The sequence below is a fragment of the Zootermopsis nevadensis genome, unplaced genomic scaffold (assembly GCF_977971745.1).
Source record: "Zootermopsis nevadensis isolate Lab colony 2312 unplaced genomic scaffold, Znev_1.0 Znev_ptg000028l, whole genome shotgun sequence".
In the NCBI taxonomy this organism is placed as follows: Eukaryota; Metazoa; Arthropoda; class Insecta; order Blattodea; family Termopsidae; genus Zootermopsis; species Zootermopsis nevadensis.
The window spans coordinates 6,339,748-6,364,401 of NW_028259160.1; the positions used below are offsets into that span (position 1 = coordinate 6,339,748).

The 24,654-nt window shown below is 38.5% G+C and overlaps 1 protein-coding gene across 1 annotated transcript in view; it reads right to left on the reverse strand.

Annotated features, from left to right (window-relative positions):
- The window catches only part of tfc (Brevican core protein triforce), a 56,289-nt gene extending 32,033 nt beyond the window's left edge, over positions 1-24,256 (reverse strand). Inside the window, exons 1-2 of the mRNA XM_022067479.2 lie at positions 23,974-24,256; positions 6,641-6,880 (exon numbers count right to left, since the gene is read on the reverse strand). Coding sequence (XP_021923171.1) covers positions 6,641-6,880; positions 23,974-24,082 — 349 coding nt within the window. The 5' untranslated portion in view covers positions 24,083-24,256. The remainder of the gene's footprint in view (positions 1-6,640; positions 6,881-23,973) is intronic.
- Positions 24,257-24,654: the final 398 nt, after the last annotated feature.

Consider the following 24,654-nt stretch of genomic DNA (forward strand, 5'->3'; position numbering starts at 1 on the left):
ATTAGAAACTCATGACCAGTTTTTCACTGCATTGCTTAGGTACACAAGAAAAGTCAATGACATAATTTTGTTACATAAAAGAGTTTCGCATTTCCTTGTTCTCATTTACACTTGGCATCTGCTTAAGTAATAATACGACCTATTTCATAACTCGGAAACGTTTGTGATAAAGAAATCTTGTCTATGATGTTAAATAGATTAGGTTCAAGTCATTAGCCAAAGGAAATGTAAAAAATTGTTTCGTTTTCCAGCTCCTTAATACAGAATCTTCTTGAGCAACTGACAGTCTTTCTACGAGGCGAAAAGAAAATCTATAGACTATTAACTTTTGCAGCCGAAGCTCGCCTAAATAATTTTTAAAATTTCAACCCGTACCGCCAGAAAATCGTACAAAACCTACTAAAATAAAATGAAAGATTTATTGATTGTTAAAGCAGGTGGAACATATAATCCACACTGGGACTTAAATGGTTAATTTTGTAAACGTATTTGACAGTGGTACAACACAATTATATTAATGTTATCTTTATATAATTTTGATATATACGAACTTTTAGGATTTATCTGATCCAACCTTCAGGTTATTATTATTATATAAAGTATTTATTTATTCTTTAGAAATTACTAGTAACTTTCGAGATCAACCGCTAAATGCTTTAAACATTATTAATTCTGGAAGTATGCAGATCCTTAGACCATTACAACCGTAATGCCGTGTATAAAAAATATAATTAATCCAACACACAATATTAAAAAATGGCTCACCTCGGATATAAACTAACAATAAGGCTGATATTGATACTTTTCTCTCGTTACGCTTTGTCCCATTCTGTAATAAACGTCATTAAACGTAATGGGGCACAGACAGGATTGTTGTCACACTTCTGTCACTGCGCTGTTACGCTAATTTGCGCAGATCTGCAGGCAAGCAGACTGCCTGCCACACACAATCATTTCCAGGGCTTAAGCTGGACCCTCGAAAACGAGAGGTCTGTCTATTGTCCGGAAGTCACCGATTTCCCTACCTAAGGTCTAATGAATATATGATCATGTGGTCATACTTAACGGTATTTTAGGCAAAATGGTATTTTTTTTCCTTTTTTGTATTTTTAACATTTTTCTCTTCCTCTCCCTCATGAAGGACGCACATTCCTTCCAAATGCGTTATCATTTTTAACCAAAAAATACCAACACACACACACACACACACTTTCATCATGGTACGCACAGATGGGATGTCGCTACCATAGTAAATAACCAGTATTGAAATAACGTATAAAGAATTCCGACCAGAATAATTGTAAGAATTTTTCGTCTACAAGTGAAGCAGATATTTGTCATGGCGTCGGAGTACAATTCTGACAGGACTGTGTTAATACTTTCGAGTCACAACGTTAGTCTGTGGTTTATTTCTGAGCTAAATTGTACTAGGGTGCACACAGCCAAAGACGCTGAAGTGTCTTTAAGCCCTTAACAAAACAAAAAATAATAAATCATAAAACAATCTAGTCTATGTGCGTCTGAACAGTGATGACAAAGATATAAAAGCTTCCAGACAAGACTCCTTTCAAGTGTGGTGATTCGTTACAACCAGTTTCATATATGAAGGAATTTCTTTACTCCAGGGACGAGCAAATAAATTTCATATCAAGTTTCCAGTTGAAGAATAAACGTACGTCGATGTGTTACCGTCTTCACACAAAACATAATATTTTAGCTTCTTAGAATGATATCAGTATCCACTCCGAAGAAAGAGAATGCCTAAGAAGAGGGGCAAAGAGAAAATGCAGAGGATTTTGGGGCTGGTGTACAAAAGTGCGTCGTTGTGTTATCTTCTATAAAAAGAACAGAGAAACATAAAAACAAACTTATTAAATCTCTAAAAAGATATACTAACTCCATTAAATAAAATCCATCTTGAGAAACCAGTAGTGGCTCAGATGGCCAAGAAATCCCCCACCTTTTACGAAACTCGGAGGTTAATTACCGTGTTCACAAGAGCCAGCTACTGGGCGCTATCTTGAGCCTGATAAATTCAGTTCACACATTTCTAACCTGTTTTTAAGATTTATTTTAAAAGTATTCTCTCATCCACGCCTCGGTTTACTAACTGGTTTCATGCCTTCGGACATTCCGACTAAAATGTTGTACACGTTTCTCATCTACGTCAAGCACACTGACTCTTCTTTACTTGGTAATGTAATCAAATTTAATGGACAATGATTATGAATGTCCCCAGAACGCAATTTTCTCCAGTCTCTCGTTGCATCTCATATATAACATCAAATATTCTCTTTAGCGTCCTATTCTCAAGCACCTTCAATTTATCCACTATCCCGCAAGATAAAGGGACCAAGTTACACACCCGCACAACCTTCAAAACTGCAGTCTTTGTAATCATCCACCGAAGGAAAAGGATGCACGATACGCAACTGCAAGCCCAGTCCAGCGAGTATCCTGTGCATTGTGCTCCTGAGGAAGATATGATCGCTGTCTTGTCAATAATTCTTACCGGCTACGGGTCGGCTGTTTGCTTCCACGTTTCGTCGAAGGGCACAGTTTATCCCGATTGAGATCGGTGTTTAACCACGATCAGTTTCTGTAGAGTCCCCAAAACAGAGATAACAGAATATTTATAATCATCTTTCTAAAATTAGGTCAACATAGAGATGAAAGTTAAACTTCTGTCGTGTTAAGAATATTTATGAAGATGATTTGCATATCATTTGTATTTAAACAACGCAGGTAAGCAAATGCAGCTGCAGAGTGGGTAGCGTTCGTGTTCCTTGGTCGGGAAATCGGCTGTATTAATTTTCCTCAATTATTCAAAACGAATTCTGAGATAACGTCTCGAAGAGGCTAGATTCAAAGTGCGGCCGCTGCGCTCGGTTAGGATACGTTTAATTCGCATATATTTAAATTCGATTTCACTAACCTTCAGCCCTAAAGATGGAGACAAAATATTTCTCCGAAACGCTGGCATCTACCAAAGAGTTTACACGACGCCAAAGTCCAGAAGAGGAACATCAGGTCATTTATTGACCTAACTTCGAGACCAGAATAAGAAATCGAGGTATGCCCTTTTTGTACCAAACTTCCATAGAATGACTAACTTGAGCTCATTTCTATGTCCATATATGTAACAGAACCAGACAATGGGCAGTAAAGTTAGCATATTCAAGGACATCTGGGAATGACTTTATATTCAGTGTGTCTGTAAGGGCAAGCGGGGGTTGCTCGGACAGCAAAGTGACTTGCTACAGTCTGGGAAACCTGGTTCAATTCCAGGCAGGGGAAGAATTTTTTCCTCCATCACCACACCTAATGTGGGGACAAACCAAACTCCAATTCAATGCGTACAGAAGGCTCTAGCCTACGGTCTAAAGCGGCCGGAGAAAAAAGATAACCAGTCACCTCCGTCTAATGTCGATTATGTCTGGAATTTTAAATAAATTCCCTTAAACCCCCTTTTATATTCTAAGGACAGAGGTTTCATATTTAGATTCGTCCCTCACACTGAGATAACCGAATGTATTTTAAAGCAGAGCAAAGTGTAGAATTTTCCGAAGTAATATATATATATATATATATATATATATATATATATGTAACGGGTTATATTGAACATACCCGCTGGCAAGTTCGAATTGTTTCGTGGGTCATATTTTATACACCCCTGAATTGAGAAATTACATCTTCCGTTTGGATACGGTTTTAAAAATTTGTGTAACGAGAAGAGACCAAGTCTAAAATCGGTTTTTGCTATCAAGAAGAATGATAAGAATGTCAGTCTAAAGCAACTCAGGGCTACGTTGGTTACATTCGTAACATCAAGAGGATTTCAATGTGTTTCCGCAAAATAAGATGTAAATCATACACCATCCACAGTTTTAAAAGGTGTTGAAAACAGTTTGTATCCCTGAAAGCCAGAACGATTCCTGAAATTGTCAAGATGATTTTGACTGAAACTTCCCCCTTCTCTTAACATAGGATGCTAGGATGCAGTCACAGAAGCGGGTAATTAGGTTTAGTGCCCCACCTCCATTAGTGTAACCTTTCTGTTGAATGACTACTTAGGAACGCACAGAAGTTTCTTTTATATGCGTTTTGCAAGAAGCTTCGTACAGTTGTTATAGCGAGCAGTGATTTACTTCATCTTACCTTGGGGCGTTTTGTTACGGAGCCCGTGTTAGGGTAGTTACGTCAGTATGGGTGTCGAAAGTCGCCGAGATCTGACCATGAACTACCAGAAAAAAGGTAGGCAGCTCACGATCTTTGCATTGGTATCACAAAATATTTGGATCACATGCGAATGTCCGATATCTGAATGCAATGCATTATCATACTTATTCCAAGACTGCAGGGTAATTGAAAAAAATAGGAAGACGAGATTGAACCAAACAAGGGCAAAATCATAATAAAATATAGCTAATAAATCGCTCAGAAATGTGGTAAAGTTCAAATGTATGGAAATTACAGTAGCAAATCATATCACATTCGCTAAAGAATTAAGAGCTGGTTAAATGGAAGAATCTTGCTAACATTTACCTCAGAAACTCGTGTCTTCCAGTTTTTTATATAAAATGTAAATATTAAAATATGTAAAATTAAAACCAAGGGCTTTATACATTTTCACAGAACGACACAGAAAAGCTCAATCACCACTGACTAAAATGGGATTCGAACTTGAAATTCCAATCTTCGCGAGGCGCAAAAACTTGAAATTTCAACTTGAAACTTACTGGGTAACAAATGAAGTACATTTACACAGTAGCCTTGTGATGTATATTAAACATTTATTAAGCAAAAATTTAAATTAATTTGTCATGCCCATTTTGAGAAGACAAAATCATATGTAATAAGAAATTAAACTAAAAGTGTTAAAACACATTTGAATGCAGTCAATTAAACTATGAGACAACAACAGACATGCAATAACCAGAGACGGAAAACAGACAAATAAGCATAACAAGATGGAAAAATTTATTTTGAAGATCAAGAGAGACAAGGGAAAAGGAAATAAGAAAGTGCAGAGAAGAATTAACTGCAAAGTGTAGAGGGAGTAGTCGATCTTTGAATGTGGTACAAATGGTAATGTGTGTTGCGAGGTGAATTTTAAAAGCAATACAGAAGACAGGGAAATAACATATCTTCGAAATATAAGAATGGTCCATTGCTAATAAATTTGTCCCAGATAGTTTTGTAGTGAACCCAGAACAAAGATAATGCCGTGCCGAAGATGGCTGTCTTCTGAGTTGTTGCGCCGTGTACTCTGGTAGAAGTTTACCGACGTTTCAGAGGTCTTACTGCCTCCATCATTAAGACGACCAGTCAGAAGTCAGTCCATCTGCTGTCCTCGTCTTCAGGTGTAGTGAAGGGGGCACATACACTTTGGGGTCCGTTAGAATGAGCTAATCTCAATCACTAGAAACGTTGTGTATTTTATAACATCAGACGATGGACAAGGTTCAAAACATAACTGATTGTTATGGTTTATTGAAATTCCAAGTTGACTCAAATGTTGTTACCATCATACGGACACTTCATCTTATTTTAGAAAGCAAAAGATCTTATCCCGTTTGATCCTAACCACATCTCTCTACTCAACACTAGTCACGAATAGCATTTAACATAATGTGAACCGTCATTGGGAATTCCTGTGTAAGGAAACTAGTTCTATCCAACACAAATATTACTGTTAATCGTTTTCTATAATCCTAGTGCTTCGCCTGGTTTCCGTATATGACCATTTAAATAGGAGAAAGAGAATGAACTGTTCCAACAAAATGCAGAAGTAGTTTAAAAGAAGAACGCAGAAGAAAAATACAGAATTTTGAAATGTGTTCTACGGTGTCTTAATTTCTTGCGGACAAATATATTACTGAAAGACAGAATTAAGAAAAAGTTTTACTTCACACAGACCTAGTCGTAAACTAGTACAATTATATTTCGTTGATCAAACAAGTTCATGAATCGAAGACCTTTATCAGAAGGTAATGAATACTCGTTGTGCTGGCCAAGAAATTCCCCGACATCTGTGGAATACGAAACTGGAAAATCCCCATCAAAGTTGCTTGCCACGAAACGCAATGAATCGATGCTGGCGCTTTGGCAGAGGCAGTAGGATTAATGGACATGCCTAAAACACTATCCAACGAGAAATATAACATCTTTTATGCTCCCATTGGCACCTTCCTGACAAAGGTGTCGCCATAAATTACAGCTACACGCAGCCCATGACATCATGCTCGCAGTATCTTCGGAAAAATATATCTAACACTTCTTGAGACCGGGAGCCCAAACGGGATTCACAAAAATAAGCAACTGGTTTTCGAAAATTATTCATGACATTCTGTGTCTCACAGAGAGGCCATGTTGCTTCTCTTTTAGTTTTCTCATAGAGCTTAATATGCTCCGAAGGAAGGAACCTCGCAAGATTTTTTTTGTAGAAATTTGGCAAAAACGGGCCATTCTTAGCTCCATATTTATACCACCTACAAAATGAAATTCGATTCTGTTAACATGGCGATACCCAACCAGAAACAAAAACCTCCTTTAACGACCAGCTCACAATTAATTTATAAAATATCAAAAGATGTCCCCATGTTAAGCAATGGACCATTTTATATTCCGAAATCACCTTCCGAGGTGAAGTAGACATTGGAGATTTGTTCCGATTCGACTGTTTCCAGTCTGTCATCGCCTTCGGCTTCATGAGCTTGATGATGATGATGAAGTTGATGATCCGTCGAGTTGTCCCTTAGTTGGAGGAGGACGTTCGATGAGGGTGTCGTCGTGGTAGTGAGATGGGGGAACAGACGTCTCTGCAGATACTGTGCCAGGATCTGTTGTGTTATGCGGTTCTGTCGAGCAATCTCACCTGCAGCCAACACACAACCCACCATGTAGCGACAGCTTCAGTTCAGCTACAGTTCAGTTACAAGCAGAGAAAGCATTCTAACGTGAGTAATAAACGAAGAGTGATTGAGGACGTCATGCGTACATGATGGAGACGAGAAATATGTACAAAATATTCCGAAAACCTGAAAGGAAGATACAAATTGGGATATATCGGCTGGATGAGAGGATATGGACTGCATCGAAGTGGTTCGGGGCAACGGCTAGTAGTCAGCTTTTGTGAACAAGGTAATAAACATTCCGGTTCCGAAATATTTCAGCAACTGAGGGATTGTCAGTTTCTCAAAAATAAACCTACATGCCTCATGGTTTTAGTGAAACTTTAAGACTGAGGCAGTCTGTATTAAATTTAACCTATAGATACAGATTGTGGTCTTTCCAGCCCCTTCGCTAAATCGTCGTTAGTTGTAGGAGTACACCAGCGTTTCCAAAGAACATGCTGACTCCACAAGATTACAAGATCAACAAGTCACAACAACACAATCTGAACTGACGATATCTCGGACAAAGAATGTACTAATATGCGTCTGTGACCGTCCACCACTTTTCGGGCAATAATGGGATCTCCCTCGATTACATTAGTGCAAGAACAACCATTGTTGTAAGACATTTGCGCAACAATAGTCTAGGATAGCATTCGTACAAGAATGACATTGGACCTGGGATCGCATTAGTGCAACAATTACGAAATTTGTGCAAAAGCGCAAAATAAACAAAATGTGGTAGAATTAGGCAGTACTGAAACCTGTACTTCATTCGAGGACGTTAGTAGATTTGTCCCATGTATTTTGACGATACAGAATTTCTTCGTCCATTATTCCGGGCAGGTATCTTGTACAGACTCTTTGGCAATAATACACAGCCAAAGATAAATATTATTTCAAAGTCTATACAGGATATTACGCAACTTACTGAAATATTTGTTTTATTTAACTTGCGCTTTCTTTAACGTCAACAGGTGTTCTTAATTTATAACTCGTTCACTGCTAGTTTTCAAGTCACCTAGGCCAGATGTGGAGATTAAAATACTAGATCTTACGTTTGTGATCTATAAGTAGCACAACAAGCTAGGAAGAATATACATAATTAATAATTGAGCGTTCACCAGAATTTGACTTTTGATGTTTGCGAATGTCGCCAGCAATGTCGGAATTGTCTGTGACCAAATAAGCTTAAAATGTCTGCGCTTTTAGTGGTGTAATTGTAATAGAGCATTTTAGACGGAATACAGAGATCTCCAAATTATGCTTTCACTGTACAGTTTGTATAAGTAGATTATCATTGTCACTGACGGATACAAAATTGCAAAAAGACGCATTTAGAAAATACGCACACTCTACCGCAAATTGGAGTAGCGTTTCAGCTCTTGACTTTTCTTCCGTATTCTTTCTGCACACGGAAAAGGTTCTTGTGTGAATTGTGAATTGTAAATTGTACAAACTGCCTGCGTAATGCAAGGCTGGGAAGGTAAACAAGTCGCCACAGACTGAATACGAAGAACACATCCAGTGACCAGATCCTGCGGGCGTAAAAGTCGTGCTGGAGATGTCCCGTCCAACCAGTTCCGGAGCATGCGATGCAAAACTGGCTTCGGCACTTTACATTCCCAAGTCGTATCGCGGTGAAAGTATTCTCTTTCGCTGTCAGCGCATACACCTCCGACTGCAGTAGAATGTTGGAGGCTGGCTTCTTTGCAGGTTTCTGCCAGTTCATTCATCCGCCTGTTCGCATAGCAATCTTCGAAACTACTGAACGGAATGCGATTAAATTTGACGTTGCGAGTTTTTCGTTGTACCCGACGTACTTGAGCAGAAGGGACTGGTGAGAGATCTCATTAGAGTGTAAGATTTTACTTGAAAAGTTTTGACTTAATGGGGCAGAGATGTTGTGGAGAAAATAATCGATATGCAAGGTCTAATACCTATCGTAAGCCAAATCTATCGATTAATTTATATTTCTTGGCGAAATAATTTTAACGACGTATGCAGGAGATTAATGACGTACTTGAAATATTAAAACGTTATTATATGTGTAATGTTATAAATAAGCAAATTTATTTCAATACAATTGTTTATAAAAAGAGACCCAGGCGAAGAACGGACAAGAGCGCTATTCAGTTTCACGCGTACATTCTTTGACAATAGGACCTTGTTGCATTCAGTGCCCAGGAGTCCGTTGTTCCCCTATGAAACAGTTAGCCATATGTTTAATCACGGACACCATGATAAACTTTTGTTCCAAATATAAATCCCATTTCCACTTAAAAGTTGGTCAAGTTCGTGGTCTTTCCCTCGCTCGCCGTCAGCTACGGCAAAATTAAATTCTGATAAAGCTACAGCAAACAATCACGAACTACTTTCTCTGCTGATACGTCCTTGGAACTCACATCTTTCTTCCCTCGTGTTAATATTTACACATCAGACAAATATATTTCTTAATGGGACAGGGAATCACACAGCATTATTTATCTGTTGTGCATCAGTGAATTAATAAGCCTTTACAAACTACGAACTTTCACTTCCTTGTCGCAGCAGATAAAGTTCCTGCACGGTGTTTTGTCACAATGTTTCGAAGGATGGATTTTCCTTCGTCTTCGGGTAAAAAAGGGGGCGGGATTCAGAAAACCGAGTAAAAGCGTGGACATTTTTGAGGATTTAAGATTCCGAAGACTTAAAAAAAAGCAGAAGACAGATACGGTCCAAAGAATGAAAACAGTAATGCGCAACAGTTACCAAAGACAGTCGACAGTCGAACTGGCTATCGTAGCCAAAAGACGTATTAGACTGCTTCCTGTGCTTATGGTGTGGATTATCTGCTTACCCTCTCGATTAACACAACGTTCGCTTTCTGGTAATTATTTACCGCCCCTACTAATACATTAATTTTCTGATTAGACCATGATATATAATTGATCAATAGTTTAAAAATTATAATAGCCTTTCAGCCCTTCTTCCAAAAATTATATTAATTGTGATAAATTAACGACGCCACTTAAGCTGTTATACATGATGTAGCACAGGGACAAACTGGAAAAACAATGAAAAATTAAAGAAACTACGTGATGAGACAACACAGAAAATATGGATGACCCACAATCCGATCTCTCGTGCTAGTTCATGTGACAGATGATGGAACAATAAGGAAGTAAATAATGGCCTATAAATGGAATGTTCGGCTGATTCGATTTCTTAATAACAACACAATAATCTGAGGTACGACAACATCAACCAAAGTTACAAACTCTATTACAAACAAGTGTGGTAATGCGCATCCCGATTTAGAATGTATAATATTTCTAAACGAAAGAGTCAAGATAGGTGTTCGTTCAGTGACTGGCTACAGGCTGGATAACCAGGATTCGATTCCTGTCAGGGGGCAAATGGCCAGAACATGAAGCTCTACTCGCCTCCATCTAGTGACTAAATTAATAATCTCCAGAGATTTTCCTCCACTCCCCCATACATCTTATAGCTTGGTACTCAAGCACAGCTCAGTCCTTCTTGAGAAGCTAATAGCCGCTCAGCTGGTAAAGATATTCACCGCCTTCTATTGAATCCGATGGTTCATTGCCGTGTTCATAACAACTCTCCACTAGTCACTGCCATGCGTTAGGTTGGATTAAGTTGGTTTATGTTGTGTTAGGTTTGGTTCGGTTAGCTAACCTTAGCTTAACTTTTATCATGAACAGTGAACATACTTTGTTAAGGACTTTGAACAGGCTACAGCGGCCTGTTGCAGGATAAATGCAGAAGTTTCGTGGAAAAACTCTCGAAAACCTCAGTCAAGCTAGACGGTAGTATGATCAAAATTCGAACTGCGTTCTTTCCAGAATGAAAGTCTCGTGTGTTACCTGTCCTTAAGCTGCTGAACATAATCGGACATGAGTTGCCAGATTCATGCACCATCAGTCTTATGCGAGGGAAATTGTTCCCGGCATCAAAGGCGCCTGGGTGGCCTCGGAAGTATACTGGCTATAAGGTCTACTGGAAAATATGTCACTACACAGAATCAATACCAGGTCGTCCAGCAGGTTTTAATAACGACCAATGTGCGTAGAGGAAACAAAATTTACAGACTCCCATTGGCATGTTCCGTCATGATGTAACTGTAAATTAGTTTCTGTTACTTGTTTTGTTTCCTGCCAGGCAGTCTGTTGTTTGAATCAGGTCTGAGTATTGGTTGACCTCGGACAGAGATTTATGTGTGTGTGTGTGTGTGTGTGTGTGTGTGTGTGTGTGTGTGTGTGTGTGTGTATTTTAACAAGCGGAGACTTTTCACAAAAAGATACTCTTTACTTTCGGAAAACTCTTACCGTGAAATCACCAACATCTTCATTCTCATGCTCAAAAAGAATGGTAATGTTTTACATTTCTTCACGGTTCAAGTCATTCACTATTTCCAAAGCGACCTTGGAAATTTGAAAGCACATGCACTGCCCATTCAATTTCTTCTGATAATGATGTTGTTGCTAAAGAAAGCTTTTGGAAGGTCCAACTCAAATGATGTCAGTAGCATAACTTCAATGAACCCCGTGAGATAAAATCTTACACGAACACTTGATTTTTCTGAAATGATGAATGCGTTTCTAGCGTTTATGGAAAGTACATTGCCGTAATCACAAGCCCCTGACATTGAATTCTATCCTGAGGCAGCTAACTCGCGTCTCTAACTTCGCAACCTACCGACAATTATCCTAGATACGTTTTAATCTTATCTTCACATATACGAATGGGCCAACCAAGTGGCATCTTTCCTTTATGATCGTCGACCAAAATTTCTTATCTCCGCCATTTGTGCTACATAACCGTCAAACAGGTGTTTATTGGCAGTCAAAGCCCAAGGACTGCGTAATTTTTAACATACGATATTAGTTTTCATATAGTGAGAGGTTAGTTCCGCCCAAACTTCACAACGTGGAAGACCGCCCCTTATCGGCCATCCGCGACTACTTTTTGAGTATACTCGCATCTACCTTCCACATTTATAATACCTCCACCCGTAACCTAAGCACGCACCATCTTGTGTTGACAAGAACCCAATTAATTTTGTCAACAAATTAAAACCAGAATTTAATTCCGATATATCTGTTCTTTATTATAATCAACAACAATTTAATTTATTTATCTATAGTGTTGTATCTTAATTGCGTCATGTTTGTGTTATATCAATACATATATTTATTTTTCCAGTCTATACACAAAACTTGTTTTAAAATAATGTTGTTAAAATTATTTATAACATAAAAGCGCTGTGATAAATGACACAGAAAGCGCCATAAAATATAACATAATGCAATTTATATTGTAAATGTTATAAATAATTTTAACAACATTATTTTAAAACAAGTTTTGTGTATAAACTGGAAAAATAAATGTATGTATTGCTATAGTGTTGTATCTCTACTGCTGACCAGTTTCGTCAAATACAGTTAAACTTCAAAACCAAAGCACAAAGAAATGCACTTACAAACGCTGCACTTCAAATTGCACTAAAGCCAACACAAAACGGAGCACCGTCCCCTTATTTCAGACTGAGGCACCGGTTAATCGCTCTGCTCATCACACTGAAATGAAGATTGTACAGGCCTCATATTATGCACGGTGTGTTAGGATAAACAAGAATAACCCTGTAAGACTTGAGGTTCTCACAGCGGTGAATATGAAGATTTCTGTCTTCTGGGTTATTGCGCTGTGTAGTCTGGTCGATGTTAACCAACGTTTCAGAGGTCATACTGCCTCCGTCATCAGGGCGATGAAACGTTGGTTAACATCGACCAGACTACACAGCGCAATAACCCAGAAGACAGAAATCTTCAAGAATAACCCTAACACAAAATCTTACAGTTGCATACTGATTATTTATGCACCTGGAGTCATTGTACCACTTTGATGACCCAGTGTTGCCCTGCAGCAATTTCCCACATAATCAGGCAGATCTTTATGGTGACTTGCTCGTCCTGAACATCGAAGTAAAGCGAATTACGATGTCGTAATCAGCCGGAATCGATGTTGGTATGGCGCATCTCACATAAGAACAGACCGTTACATACTGGGAAGTTACCTCCAAACATCGTCCTCCACATGAAGGTGAATTCCTTGTTTCTCCACTTGGGGTAGGGTGTAGTCGTATGACAATAAAAACAACGTGTCGGAATTAAGTTGTCTTTTCGCTGAGCAAATTTCCCTACCGTTTTCCGCTTCAGCCCTACAGTCGGTATGGAGATGATGTTAATAACAAAATATTAATAGCCCTACCCGGAATCGACACTATGTCGCTAGCTAAAAAGGCCAAGAACTTTTGTCCTAGGGCCAAAGACCGAATGAAAAGAAGATAAAGAACTGGCGAGAATACTGGATCATCGGTGGGTGGATTGCGATATCGCTTCAAGGAGAACTGGGGCCGGACCCGTTCGTTACCGTTTCCATCACAGTCGTCTGTCGGTCGCGGCGGTCAACTAGACGAGCCGGACTATTGTTAACAAACCGGTATCCAGAACAAATCCATGCCATTTTGCAAATATACATCATGGCAAAAATCAACTGCAATAACTCTAATACAAAATTAATTTTACATAACGTGTGCAAAAACCAAATTTTATTCTGAATCCGTTACGTAGTTATGGATTTGGAAACATACGAACACGCACAGATACCTCATCACATTTTTATTTATTACACTTTTGTACGAAACACGTATCAGAATTATTTTATAACTATAGTGTTATCTTGGACTGCATCCTGTACAAAATTGAGATACTGTGTTACTAGAACACTAGTACTTAATATTTCTAGCAGGTTGGCCAATATATCTGTTGTGACTTCAGCGTTGACAAGAAGAGCAACTATGCAGCATTGTCGATGGTCTGCTTTTACTCTAACACCGATTTCAGGCAGCTGCACTGGACTTCGATGCCGTGTAAAACATGAACTCAGTTCGTAATCGTTTATCACGCGTTTCATAAACAAGGAACCCTCTAATTAGAACAAGTTTTCCCTCCACAATAAACTGGTGTTTAAGCATGTTTCGAGGTTCAGAATATTAATATTTTACGCACAACGAAGTCTCATCACGAATTTAATGGTTTCAAACGATCTACAACAACGATTTATTTGGTGAGATTTCAAGTTATCACGGCAGCGAGTATGAAGATCACTGTCATATGGGCTACTGCAGAAGACAATGATTGAGGCATCATCGCCCTGATGATGGCAGAGGCAGCGAGCACCTTTGAAACGTCACTAAACTTCTACCAGACTAAACGGCGCAAAAATCCAGATGACAGCCATCTTTAACAATTTTATTCAGTTTTCATTTATTTATTTATTTTATTTAGTGTTCTGTCTGACGACAGGTCCATACGAACAGGATCCTTCCATCCTTTTCTCGGACTGGGACCTGTTCATATACGTTCTTGGCAGATGATTCAGAAGTGGTTTGCCATTGCCTTCTTCTGTGTGTGATTGGAGTAATTGTTGGGATGCCATGGAAAAACCGGGGAAGCCCCCGGAGGAAAACTCCGTGTTGCCTAGACCACGGCCTTGCCCAACACAAGTTATAAATTCGGGCACCGCCGGGAATCGAACCCGAGAGCCCTGGATTACAGTTTTCATAATGCATGTAAATGTTTTTGAACCATCAAGAATTAATTTGATGTATCCGTTGTTACATTTTGCTATTTTGTAAGGAATTCAAAATATCACTAATCACGAGGTTCATTTGACGTAAGTCTCTAATCAGTAGCTGTTTTATCTACTTTGATGTCTGCTAAATACTATGTTCTGAAGATATGGCATGGATGAAATAGACTCGTGGAATAGAGTTTACTGAATGGTTTATTACAACTTAAGAACTGAAGGATTGCAACACAAAAGATAATTCCTTGATCACATAAAAACAAAAAGAAAATACCAAGAAACGACCCTACATTATGGACTTAATGGTTGGTTAGCAGGTTGATTAACCTCTGGAACAAAGTAAGAGTAATCAAATTTAATTCTACATATCCTAAATGCTCTTACTGGTTTCTTTCCTCACTAAAAACTACGTTTTTCATCTAACATGACCCCAAAAGCACTTACAAATGCTAATGCGGTAATCCATATTAATATGATATTCAAGCTCAGCGTTACAACACAAAACATTTTCAACATAAAAATTCATGGACAAATAAAGACAAGTTAATAGAGGGGACAATTTGTGATATGATGGAAGTCAAATTGCAACAAAATAACTTGTTACCCACTATAAATTTAATGCCTCAAGGTAGATTAGCTAACATGAAAGACTCTTGAGAATGCTGACGTCCTTGATATTTGCTTGAGAATGTATATTAACCGATGCATAAAAACACATATGAAATAATCGTCTTCATTCGTTGTCGTAGCAAAAAATTTGGCAAGTGGCTACATACCCGTTTTAATGGTTTTATGGACATTACAGGAAATGATACACAAACTACAATATAAATGTACAAATACGTGGATGACGGAAGGTAACTTTGTAAAACACAACTCGTACGGCTATAGAGTCTTGCTTTAAAGGATGAATCATATAAACTAGATAAACCAATTAACTGTGGAGACTAATTAATTTTAACAGTGTTTTACTGGAAGAACATTCTGCCACTTTGTAGCAACATATTGCTTATAAGGTTATGAATTTATATAAAATCTCTAGTAATCTTTCGGTCCAGACTTTCTATATTAAAGTTATTCCAAATTTGTTTCGGAGTTTGACATCTGCAGCGAAGAGGGAGAAATCACAAGAAGTTGAAAAAAGTTGCATGATGACTACATTTACAATCCTTAATCTTCACCATATATTACTGAAACATAAAATTTGTACCCCAGCAACCGGAGGGAAGAATCAATTTGGAAGACACAGGCATAGACCGATTGATAATTTTAAAACAGATCTTAGTGAAGTGGGTTTTGAGAATGTAGAATGGATTCATTTGGTTGAGGATAGGGGTCAATGGTGAGATTCTGTTATCGCCGTAATGAGTGTTGTGGTTCCACAGAAGGTGGCGGATTCCTCGACTAATAGCTTCCTAAGACGCACTCTGCTTCAAGGGGTTAGTTTTGGAGACTTAGATACATGGATGGATGGAGACATAACTGCTACAATCCCCCAGTAACGGCGTATTTCGTGTAAATAACTTATACCTAAAACCACGAAGACAGGCCTTTTATTTTTATAGAAGCAAACATGAATCAAATTAATAATGCATTCAGGGCCATTTTCCTGGCTGGAGTACAAATATCCGCTTCTTATTCTGGCCTACACTCCTTCACACTCTGTTGTAAATCTAATTTACCTTGACCTAAACCCGGGGCATTGTTTTAGCTGAATTCCATTTGACATGGATGAAGGCATACTGCAAATTCCTTAATTTGTTTCTAAACCGTGATTTAAAAACAAATTAAAAAATCATACTCAGGAGACTTGAGGTGGAACCAGAAGTTCTGCGAAGAATACATAAAGCCTAGTTTTTGAAGAAGTAGCTACATAAACACAGAATTTTTCGAAATTGTCTGACATATTGCAGACTCTGCCTATGTAATCTCCTATTGCTACTTACGAACAAAGACAAAAGTTAGAGACAAAAGGGCTATAAGAATAAAACATCAACATTTATATTAAAATAATGTAATATTCCTTTCGTCCGCCTGCTACTCTCCTTTTCATTATTATCACATTTCTTCGTCTCTTATACGTTTTCCTTGTCTCCTCAGCGAATGTCGCGGTCGAATGGTTAACTGTCCTGCTTTGTATTCGGAAGGACTCGAGCCACACACGTGTTCCGTGGTTTTCCTCGAGTCCCTTTCGGTAAATGCTGGTACAGCACCTTAAAGTAGACTGCAACCGCTTGCCTCTATGTCCTCTCTCATTCCTCATTCACTCATTAAACCGTCATTAAATACATATAAAATAAATAAATAAATAAATTATTCTCCCCTTTTCATATTCTCTCATTCTTCTTCTCAGTATTCTACACTAAAACCTTTCTTTACCTTCTAACTATTCTTCATGTCTTTCTTTTTGTGTTTACTCGTTTTGTACACCGTCAACTCTTCCAAGAAGCAAAGATTTACTTACGTGAATATGGATACATATAAAAAGAGTGGACATCCAGAGATGACCCTAAATACAAGCTCAGAGATTCGTTAACACAACCTACACTCTTAATGTATCCACTCTAATGTACATTATTTTTTCTTTGCATGTCCTGATCACATCCTCTTTAAGAGTATTTGAAATGTTAGCTAAGTTTTGCAGCTAAAATTTGAAAACGATCGCAAATAACTTATTTTAATAACCGTCGTCTATTTGGAGCTACTGTCCAGATGTTCGACTCCAGAGAACTTATGTAATATATTTACGTTCAGTTGGCGCCACGAATCAAACTAACGCATTTACGAATACAGATTTCGGAACCACTGAAATATTAAAAGTCCTAATGTACAGATGGATTCAATTCTGTTTTGTTCATAATGGACGGCGAAGAAGGAATGTGGATCTGTTAAACAGGGCTTCAAGAACATATTAGACCATTAGCTTTCGCCCACACCGTTATTATCCTTAATTGCACTAGTCTTCTTTGGGCCGCTCTGTCTTATTTATAATGGATGGCCATCACGCTTTAGCATGGTCTGTTTGAACTTTACAAAATGAATGACGCAGCAAGATTGTTAACAAAAGCGAAAGGACTCTATTCAAATGCATTCTAAACCTTGAATCCACATGCTAACACTCGATTTTAATTGGGGACTTCTTTGTCCCCAAAGACAACAGGTTACTTCATGTATAACTCGTTAGAGGTTTTTTGCGAGCATGTAAGCATATTTCACACTTTTCTGCTTGATAAATATAATTACGTGCTAGGGTTCAGATGTTCTCAAGGCGGTGAGTACGAAGATAACTGTCTTCTGGGTTGTAGCGCCGTGTAGTCTGGTAAGACGTTTAAGTGGTCCTGCAGTCTCCGACATCAGGGACCCAGACTACATGCCACTACAACCCAAAATATTTTCATAATCATAACTTTTCCTCGGCTTAAATGAAGAGCCCTAGGATGAATGAACCTCAGTAGGATATCAATAAATGGATTTTTTTTATTTCTGCCGAATTCGGTACGGACAGTACGTGATTACAAGTCTCCCCATCTTGGTTCTGTTGGAGGTCTGTATTTAACAATACTAATATTTTGTGAGGGATCCTGCTTTTTAGGTGAGTTTGAAAATATGCTGAGCGCCCATTATAATAGCTAAACCTGTCTGTGCGTCCGTACGCATTGAATAACTCCAAAGTAAATAACTATTTTGACAACTTTGTAAAAAATAATAGAATGATTTCATTTCTAACGTAGATCCGATAATTTCAAAGACCACTTTACAAAATACCATACATTTTTGAGCGTATCTGAGTATGACTGCAGAAAACATTCACCTTGGTCAACTTGGTTACCATAATTTCTAAGGAAGGGAAAGTTTTAGTTTCTAATTTTCCTCTGTCTTCAGATCGGTTCTGGGGCCAAGGGCCTAGGCAGTGGGCAGAAATGACTAATCAGTCCAAAGTGAGAAACGCACCCGAAGTTCGACGGTGATTACTCCCACTTCATGTCAAGGTTTAGAATGGGTGTGGCTTAATTTCCACGCTCTCTGTACTTGTTGCAAATCAAATTTATGGTTGATGCACCGTCATTAAGTCATCTTTTAATCGGACAACTAATGTAATTAGAATTAAAGTGAAATATTCGATTGGAATGGTTTCGTTTCCTTCGGATTGCTATCCACGTCTAGCTTGAAATTCCTGAACTTAGAACACGGAGATGTCTTCTTTTTGACCCCTTGGATGTGACAAGAAACTAAGATGACGTTCTGGCTGCTTGCCATTTTACTTGGAGAACCAACAAGTGGGTCATTATCAGACTAACACGCTTTATCCTCTACTTTCTGTGAAGTATCTAGTTAGGCAACTTTGCACGTCAAATCGACTGTCTTTTGGAGCAAATGCAGGCCTATACTCATCACTAGAGGCTGATAGTCTTCAGCTAGTCTAAATATTTTCCGCCATTTTCCCCAGATGTCATTGCTATTTTCACAATAGTCTGCTGCCACTTCTCGCTACCCGGAGGAAAAAAAAAACAGTTCACACCCTCACACCCTATTACTTTAAAATAATACATTTTAATATTTTTCTCACATCAACGCCAATGTATTCCAAGAGGGTTCTTCCCTTTAAGATTTTCGAATAACTGTAATATTAGGAATCTCTCGTGCGTGCTACATGCCATACCCATAACATTTTCATTTATACGATATCATTAATTGTTTATTAAGCGTACAAATTATTAAGTTCATGAATGACCGTAATATAGCCGTAATGCAGTAATAACACGCTGTAGAAACTCATCCACAAGTGACATATCTAAATCCTTCAGGAATTCCAATAGACAGCACTGAATAAAATATACGATAACGTTCTAATGACTTAACTTATTTAACACAACAACGTCTTTGTTGAGAGGTCAACTGTAGTATTTCGTATTCTGGATGCCTCGGGTTCGAAATTTTGACAGGAGGTCCATTAACCCAACGTCTTTCGTTGTCTTCTCAGACCCTGTATTCAAATTACGGGGCTGTTCATTACAAAAGATCACAACCAGCTTCTTTTCACATCTTTTCCAGTTCATCTTTAATGACCCTCCTCCCATTCGACACTGTAACCCGGCATCTATGCAGTTGAGAAACACTTGAAACTGACAGACAAGGAATCACACACACACACACACACACACACACACAATGCTAACCTAAACTGTATGTGAAATGTAATATATTCATAACCTTCGAAAAATCAAGTACCTTGTGATTAGACAGTGCGGTTAAGCAGAAGGTTACTCTTTTACTCGCGCATCTAAATCTAAGCAACTTAACTGGAACCTGCGTGACGCCAACCACTCTCACTTGCAATGGCCGTTGATAAATCGAAGCCACCTGACAATCGACAATATTCTCAAGCGTTTAGAACGTGACAAACGACTCACGTTTATTTAAGATGAAAATTACATCAGCAAAACAATTCTCACAAACGAGCGCAGTTCTCGGTTATTACTACTAATTGTAGGTCTCCTCTATATATTATATTAATTCAATTCAATTCAATTAATTTATTTACGTGTTTGCCAACAGCAAGAAGCCAATAACAGGCAAACATTGTAGTTTAATGATTTACATTGTACGAGAATTCGCTGGATGATTCTCATAGTCATTCTTTCCTGTTCTACCTTGTTACGGTGAAAACTGAACTGCCTTGCCTTGATTCTTAATCCGCATGACTTTCATCTGTTTCTATAGATGGAGAAAGAGCTGGGTGATTCCTTCATAACTGGTGTTTAAACCCTTTCCACGCTCCTCACAAAATATTTGGTCCCCTTTGTGTGTGAAAACTGAAATCTGAGAGGATTGAAGAAATAAATTTATCCCTTAGAGGAATAGCATTATATGGTATTGACATGCAGTATGACTGTATTTCAGTTTCGGTGCACTTAACAATAGGCTCTTCTCCGTTAACCTAACCGCATTTACATAGAATAACCAAAGAGTAGCGAATTTTGCGATATTTGCTATTTATGAACTGTAATACTCCGGGTAAAACTAACAATATTACTAGACATAGGATCGAACGACTTACAACAGAACTAAGTATTGGAGAGGATCCGGGTCCAATTCTGAAGTCAAAGCCGACTATCGTGGCAGATTTTTTTTCGTGATTTCCATAAGTCAGTCCAAGTATATAGAAGAATTGACCTCGAACAGACAACCATAACTTTCATATCATTCTCAAGTCATAATTCACTAATAATTTTCCAATTAGACGCTATAGAGACCCATGCAGCTGAGAAAATGATTTTAATCTAATAAATCCACAGTTCATTGGCACAAAAACACATGTGTAAGGAAAATAATTGCTTATGAGGACACAAAAATGGGATATGTGTCACACCGAAACGGAAGCGATAAAAAGAGAAAGGCTTATTTAGACAGAAGGCAAACAGTGTTAGAAAATAAGAATGACATCTATAAAATACATGTATTTGCAGAAAGTGTCATTTTCGAAAGGAAGACGCAAAGGGTGAATCGACAAGTTTAAAAATTAAAATAAATAAGGAGTTTACTTAATAACTTATTACGTCTGCTTTCATTCAATTATTGAAGTCTAGCAAGAATTATAAATAAATAATCATACAACTTAATGATCCAACTCAATGCTGCATATTTTCAGTAGTACAAATTTCGAGTAGGCCTATTTTATATTCCTGGGATGTAAATTCAAAAGAATCGCACGGTCGTGATATTATTAATTTCAAATACACAATAAGGTGTAGTTTCGCATTTATATATCCAGTGGTTCATTGGTTGCAGCCATAAAACTGGACATCGTTATCATTCACAATTTCAAAACGAGGACTATTTCTCTCTCTCCGTAGCCACAGTTTTCTCATCCTATACCAATTGCAGAAAAGAATATTCGCACCCACGAAAGAAGTGACAAGAAGACTCAGATTACGTAAAGTAAAGCATTTTACTCGTTCTTTGTTCGCACCACAGCGTCAAAAACATCAAAAAATGCAAAGGTGCTCACTCAAATGAAGTGCATGATACTAACATAGGGGAACGAAGTTGCTCGGTATCCTGATTCGAAGCAAAGGCAGTACACATTCCTGCTCGCTTCAGTTCACAGGATCATCCTGGTGCAAATCGTAGAGAGCAGTACAACGAATCGTGTCTTGATAAACATCTTCATGTGACAGCAAAGGGCAGGCATCCTAGCCAAATGTTGACTTTGCTGTTTGTAATTTGTTATGCAGACCTTCACTTGTCATAACTGTTCTCACTAACGAAAGAAAACACGATGCTGAACCCCATCTATAAATACAGAATGTTCCACATAAAACGCAGCCCTACCTAGAACAGTATTTGTAAGCTCTGGAACTAACTAAACTAACTCCCTGGTAGCAGAACCCGCAGGTCCAACACCGACAATACCAAAGCCCGCCACCGGCCACAATCCTGAGCCAACCCCATCCATTTATCATCCTCATAGCCCACCTCCCTAAGATCCATCTTGATATTATCCTCCCATCTCTTCCTTGGTCTGCCCAGTGGTCGTTTTCCAGAAGGATTCCGTACCAAAATTTTGTATACACCCCTTGCCTTCCCCATGCGTGCAGTAATATAAATTTTACGAGATAAATTAAATTAGTTGTTATTCAGTATTTATTTGTAAGGAATAACTTACAAAAGAGCTTTGCAGAAAATGCTGAAAATGTACTTCACCTTCTCGAAGACAAGCATCGGTCCTTTTTAGACTACACGGCACTACAATCCAGAAGACAGGCATCTTGGGATATAAATGTCCCAGTTCATAACAAATTACTTTGCTTCAATAGTGGAAATCCTTTTTGTCATTAAATTAGCATTGAATAGCACAACACAATGGAAGACATAGAAATTTATGAATGCAAATGTCAAGTCTACAAATACGTACTTCAATCGGGGACGAAGGTTCGCTCTGTAGGAGACGATGCTTATGGAAGTCAGTTCAATATTTATTCATGAAAATACAGCGCTTGTTCGTGTCGTGGTATAAAGAGGAGGTCATGGTTGGTTTCTCCCGCCGTACATAAAACGCCAAGTTCAAGTTCCGTTATAATTAATACGTGAAATCTTTAAGACGCCGCAGAAATGTTATTGACACTTCAGCTACATAGGTCCTTCCGTCTGACTTTTAGCTGCGTTTCGGGAAAATATGTAAACGCATAATTTTAATTATTTCATATAAGTCTGTCAGTCTATGTTACAACGTCAAAATACGAGGCCGATTTCGAAAAAAACCATCGGCCCCCTGTCCTGGGCCAACTTCCATGATCGTGTCAAAGAATCCATCCAGTCCCGAGACTTGGTAAAATTTTTCGTAATTTTCCCTAATTCAACCTAAATAAATATATAACAAACCATGAAATCAGCTAAATAAATGACAAAGAACTAACAGGCTCTGTATCTAACTACACTATCTTATGTAGCCAAATAATAAACCCAGCGGTTCTGAGTCCGGTTCACCTCGTTAGGAATTTATTTTCCGTTACAGAACTTTTAAGATTCATAACCATGAACATGAAATTTCGCCATGGGACCCTATCCTGATACATTTAATTTATGTTCGCATCTCCGCAACGTCTTATTAACTAGGTGAGCTTTCAGGTTCTTAAAAAGGCGGGTGTGCAGATGGCTGTCTCCTGGGATGCTGCGCCCTGTAGTGCCCTAGAAACAGACCGACATTTCAGGGGTGCTTAGTAACTGCCTTATCGCCATACTGATGGGGGCACTAAGCTCCTCTCAAACGTCGGTCTGTTTCTAAGAGATTATACAATGCAACTCACAGCAGGCAGTAATCTTTTTACAAAGTAGATTATATTTTTCTCTAATTTAAATTTTATAATTGTAACTAAATCTAGCCGGGATAGCTCAGTCAGTATAGTGACTAGCTACGAGCTGGACGGCCGGGGTTCGATCCCCGACGAGGGCAGAAGATTTTTCCTCTATCCTCTACGTCCAGACCGGCTCTGAGGCCCACCCAGCCTCCTCTACAATGGCTACCGGGGTCCTTTCCCGGGAGTAAAGCCATCCGGGGCGTGATGCTGACCACTCACCCCCATCTAGTGCCGAGGTCAAGGAAGAGAGGAGCTATACCTCCACTCACCCCAAACGCCTACATGGCGTATAGTGGGACAAACTTTACTTTACTTTACTTAAATAAAGCTACTAAATTTTGGGGCAAAACTGTGTCTTTGCCTAATAAAACGCTAAAAATAAGTTTATGGTCCAACTCGAAAACAATTCACGCTGCTCCTGAGTTCACATTCAGTTTCTAAACTCGGAAGACTGCAGTGGTTTATTCGAGTTAGACAGCATTAGGAATTCCACAAATCTCCAAATTCTCTAAACTGACAAATTGTCACAAAACTTTCGTAAATATATAACGTGATCCACTCACTTGCATCACTTCTGTGTCCTCTTAACTGTTGCGATGCGCCGTATGTCACCAAAAGGAATAAAATCACGCACAGCGTCCCTTTACACAATACAGATCGTACATCAAACATGATGGTGGTCAGGCACTGTAACAGAAAGTCTTACCGACGGAAAGGAAGAGTCAGAGACCCCACTAAACTGTTTTCTCTCTCCGCAACTTCACCAGAGCAGACACACTGCCACACTGACCCCTCCCGCAGCGGTACAAGGTAAAGAGTAGAACAACCTGCTTCGGCAACTTCTCCTTGCTACGACACCGAGTTTCTGATCGTTTTCTATATCGTAGTTATAAACAACTCTGGGCAAATGCACGACCTTTAACCCACCATTCTTTTAGTACGACTACTTGTTCTATAAAATGAAACAAGAGTGGAAAAGTATATCTGCTGGAACACATAGATCTATATTATTCAAATTGAATTATTATTTTTTTATTTTCATACCTCAAAGACCTTGATATATATGGATTAATTCGTCTTTTGTGCCACTGATGATGACCTCCTGAGGTCGAAACGTGTTTGACATTAGTGCCCTACATATATTTATAAAATTGCAGTCGCACAATAACATATCAAACACTTATATAATCACATTGGCATTAAATAGACAATTATAGAACGAAGAAAGGAAACAAATATAAATA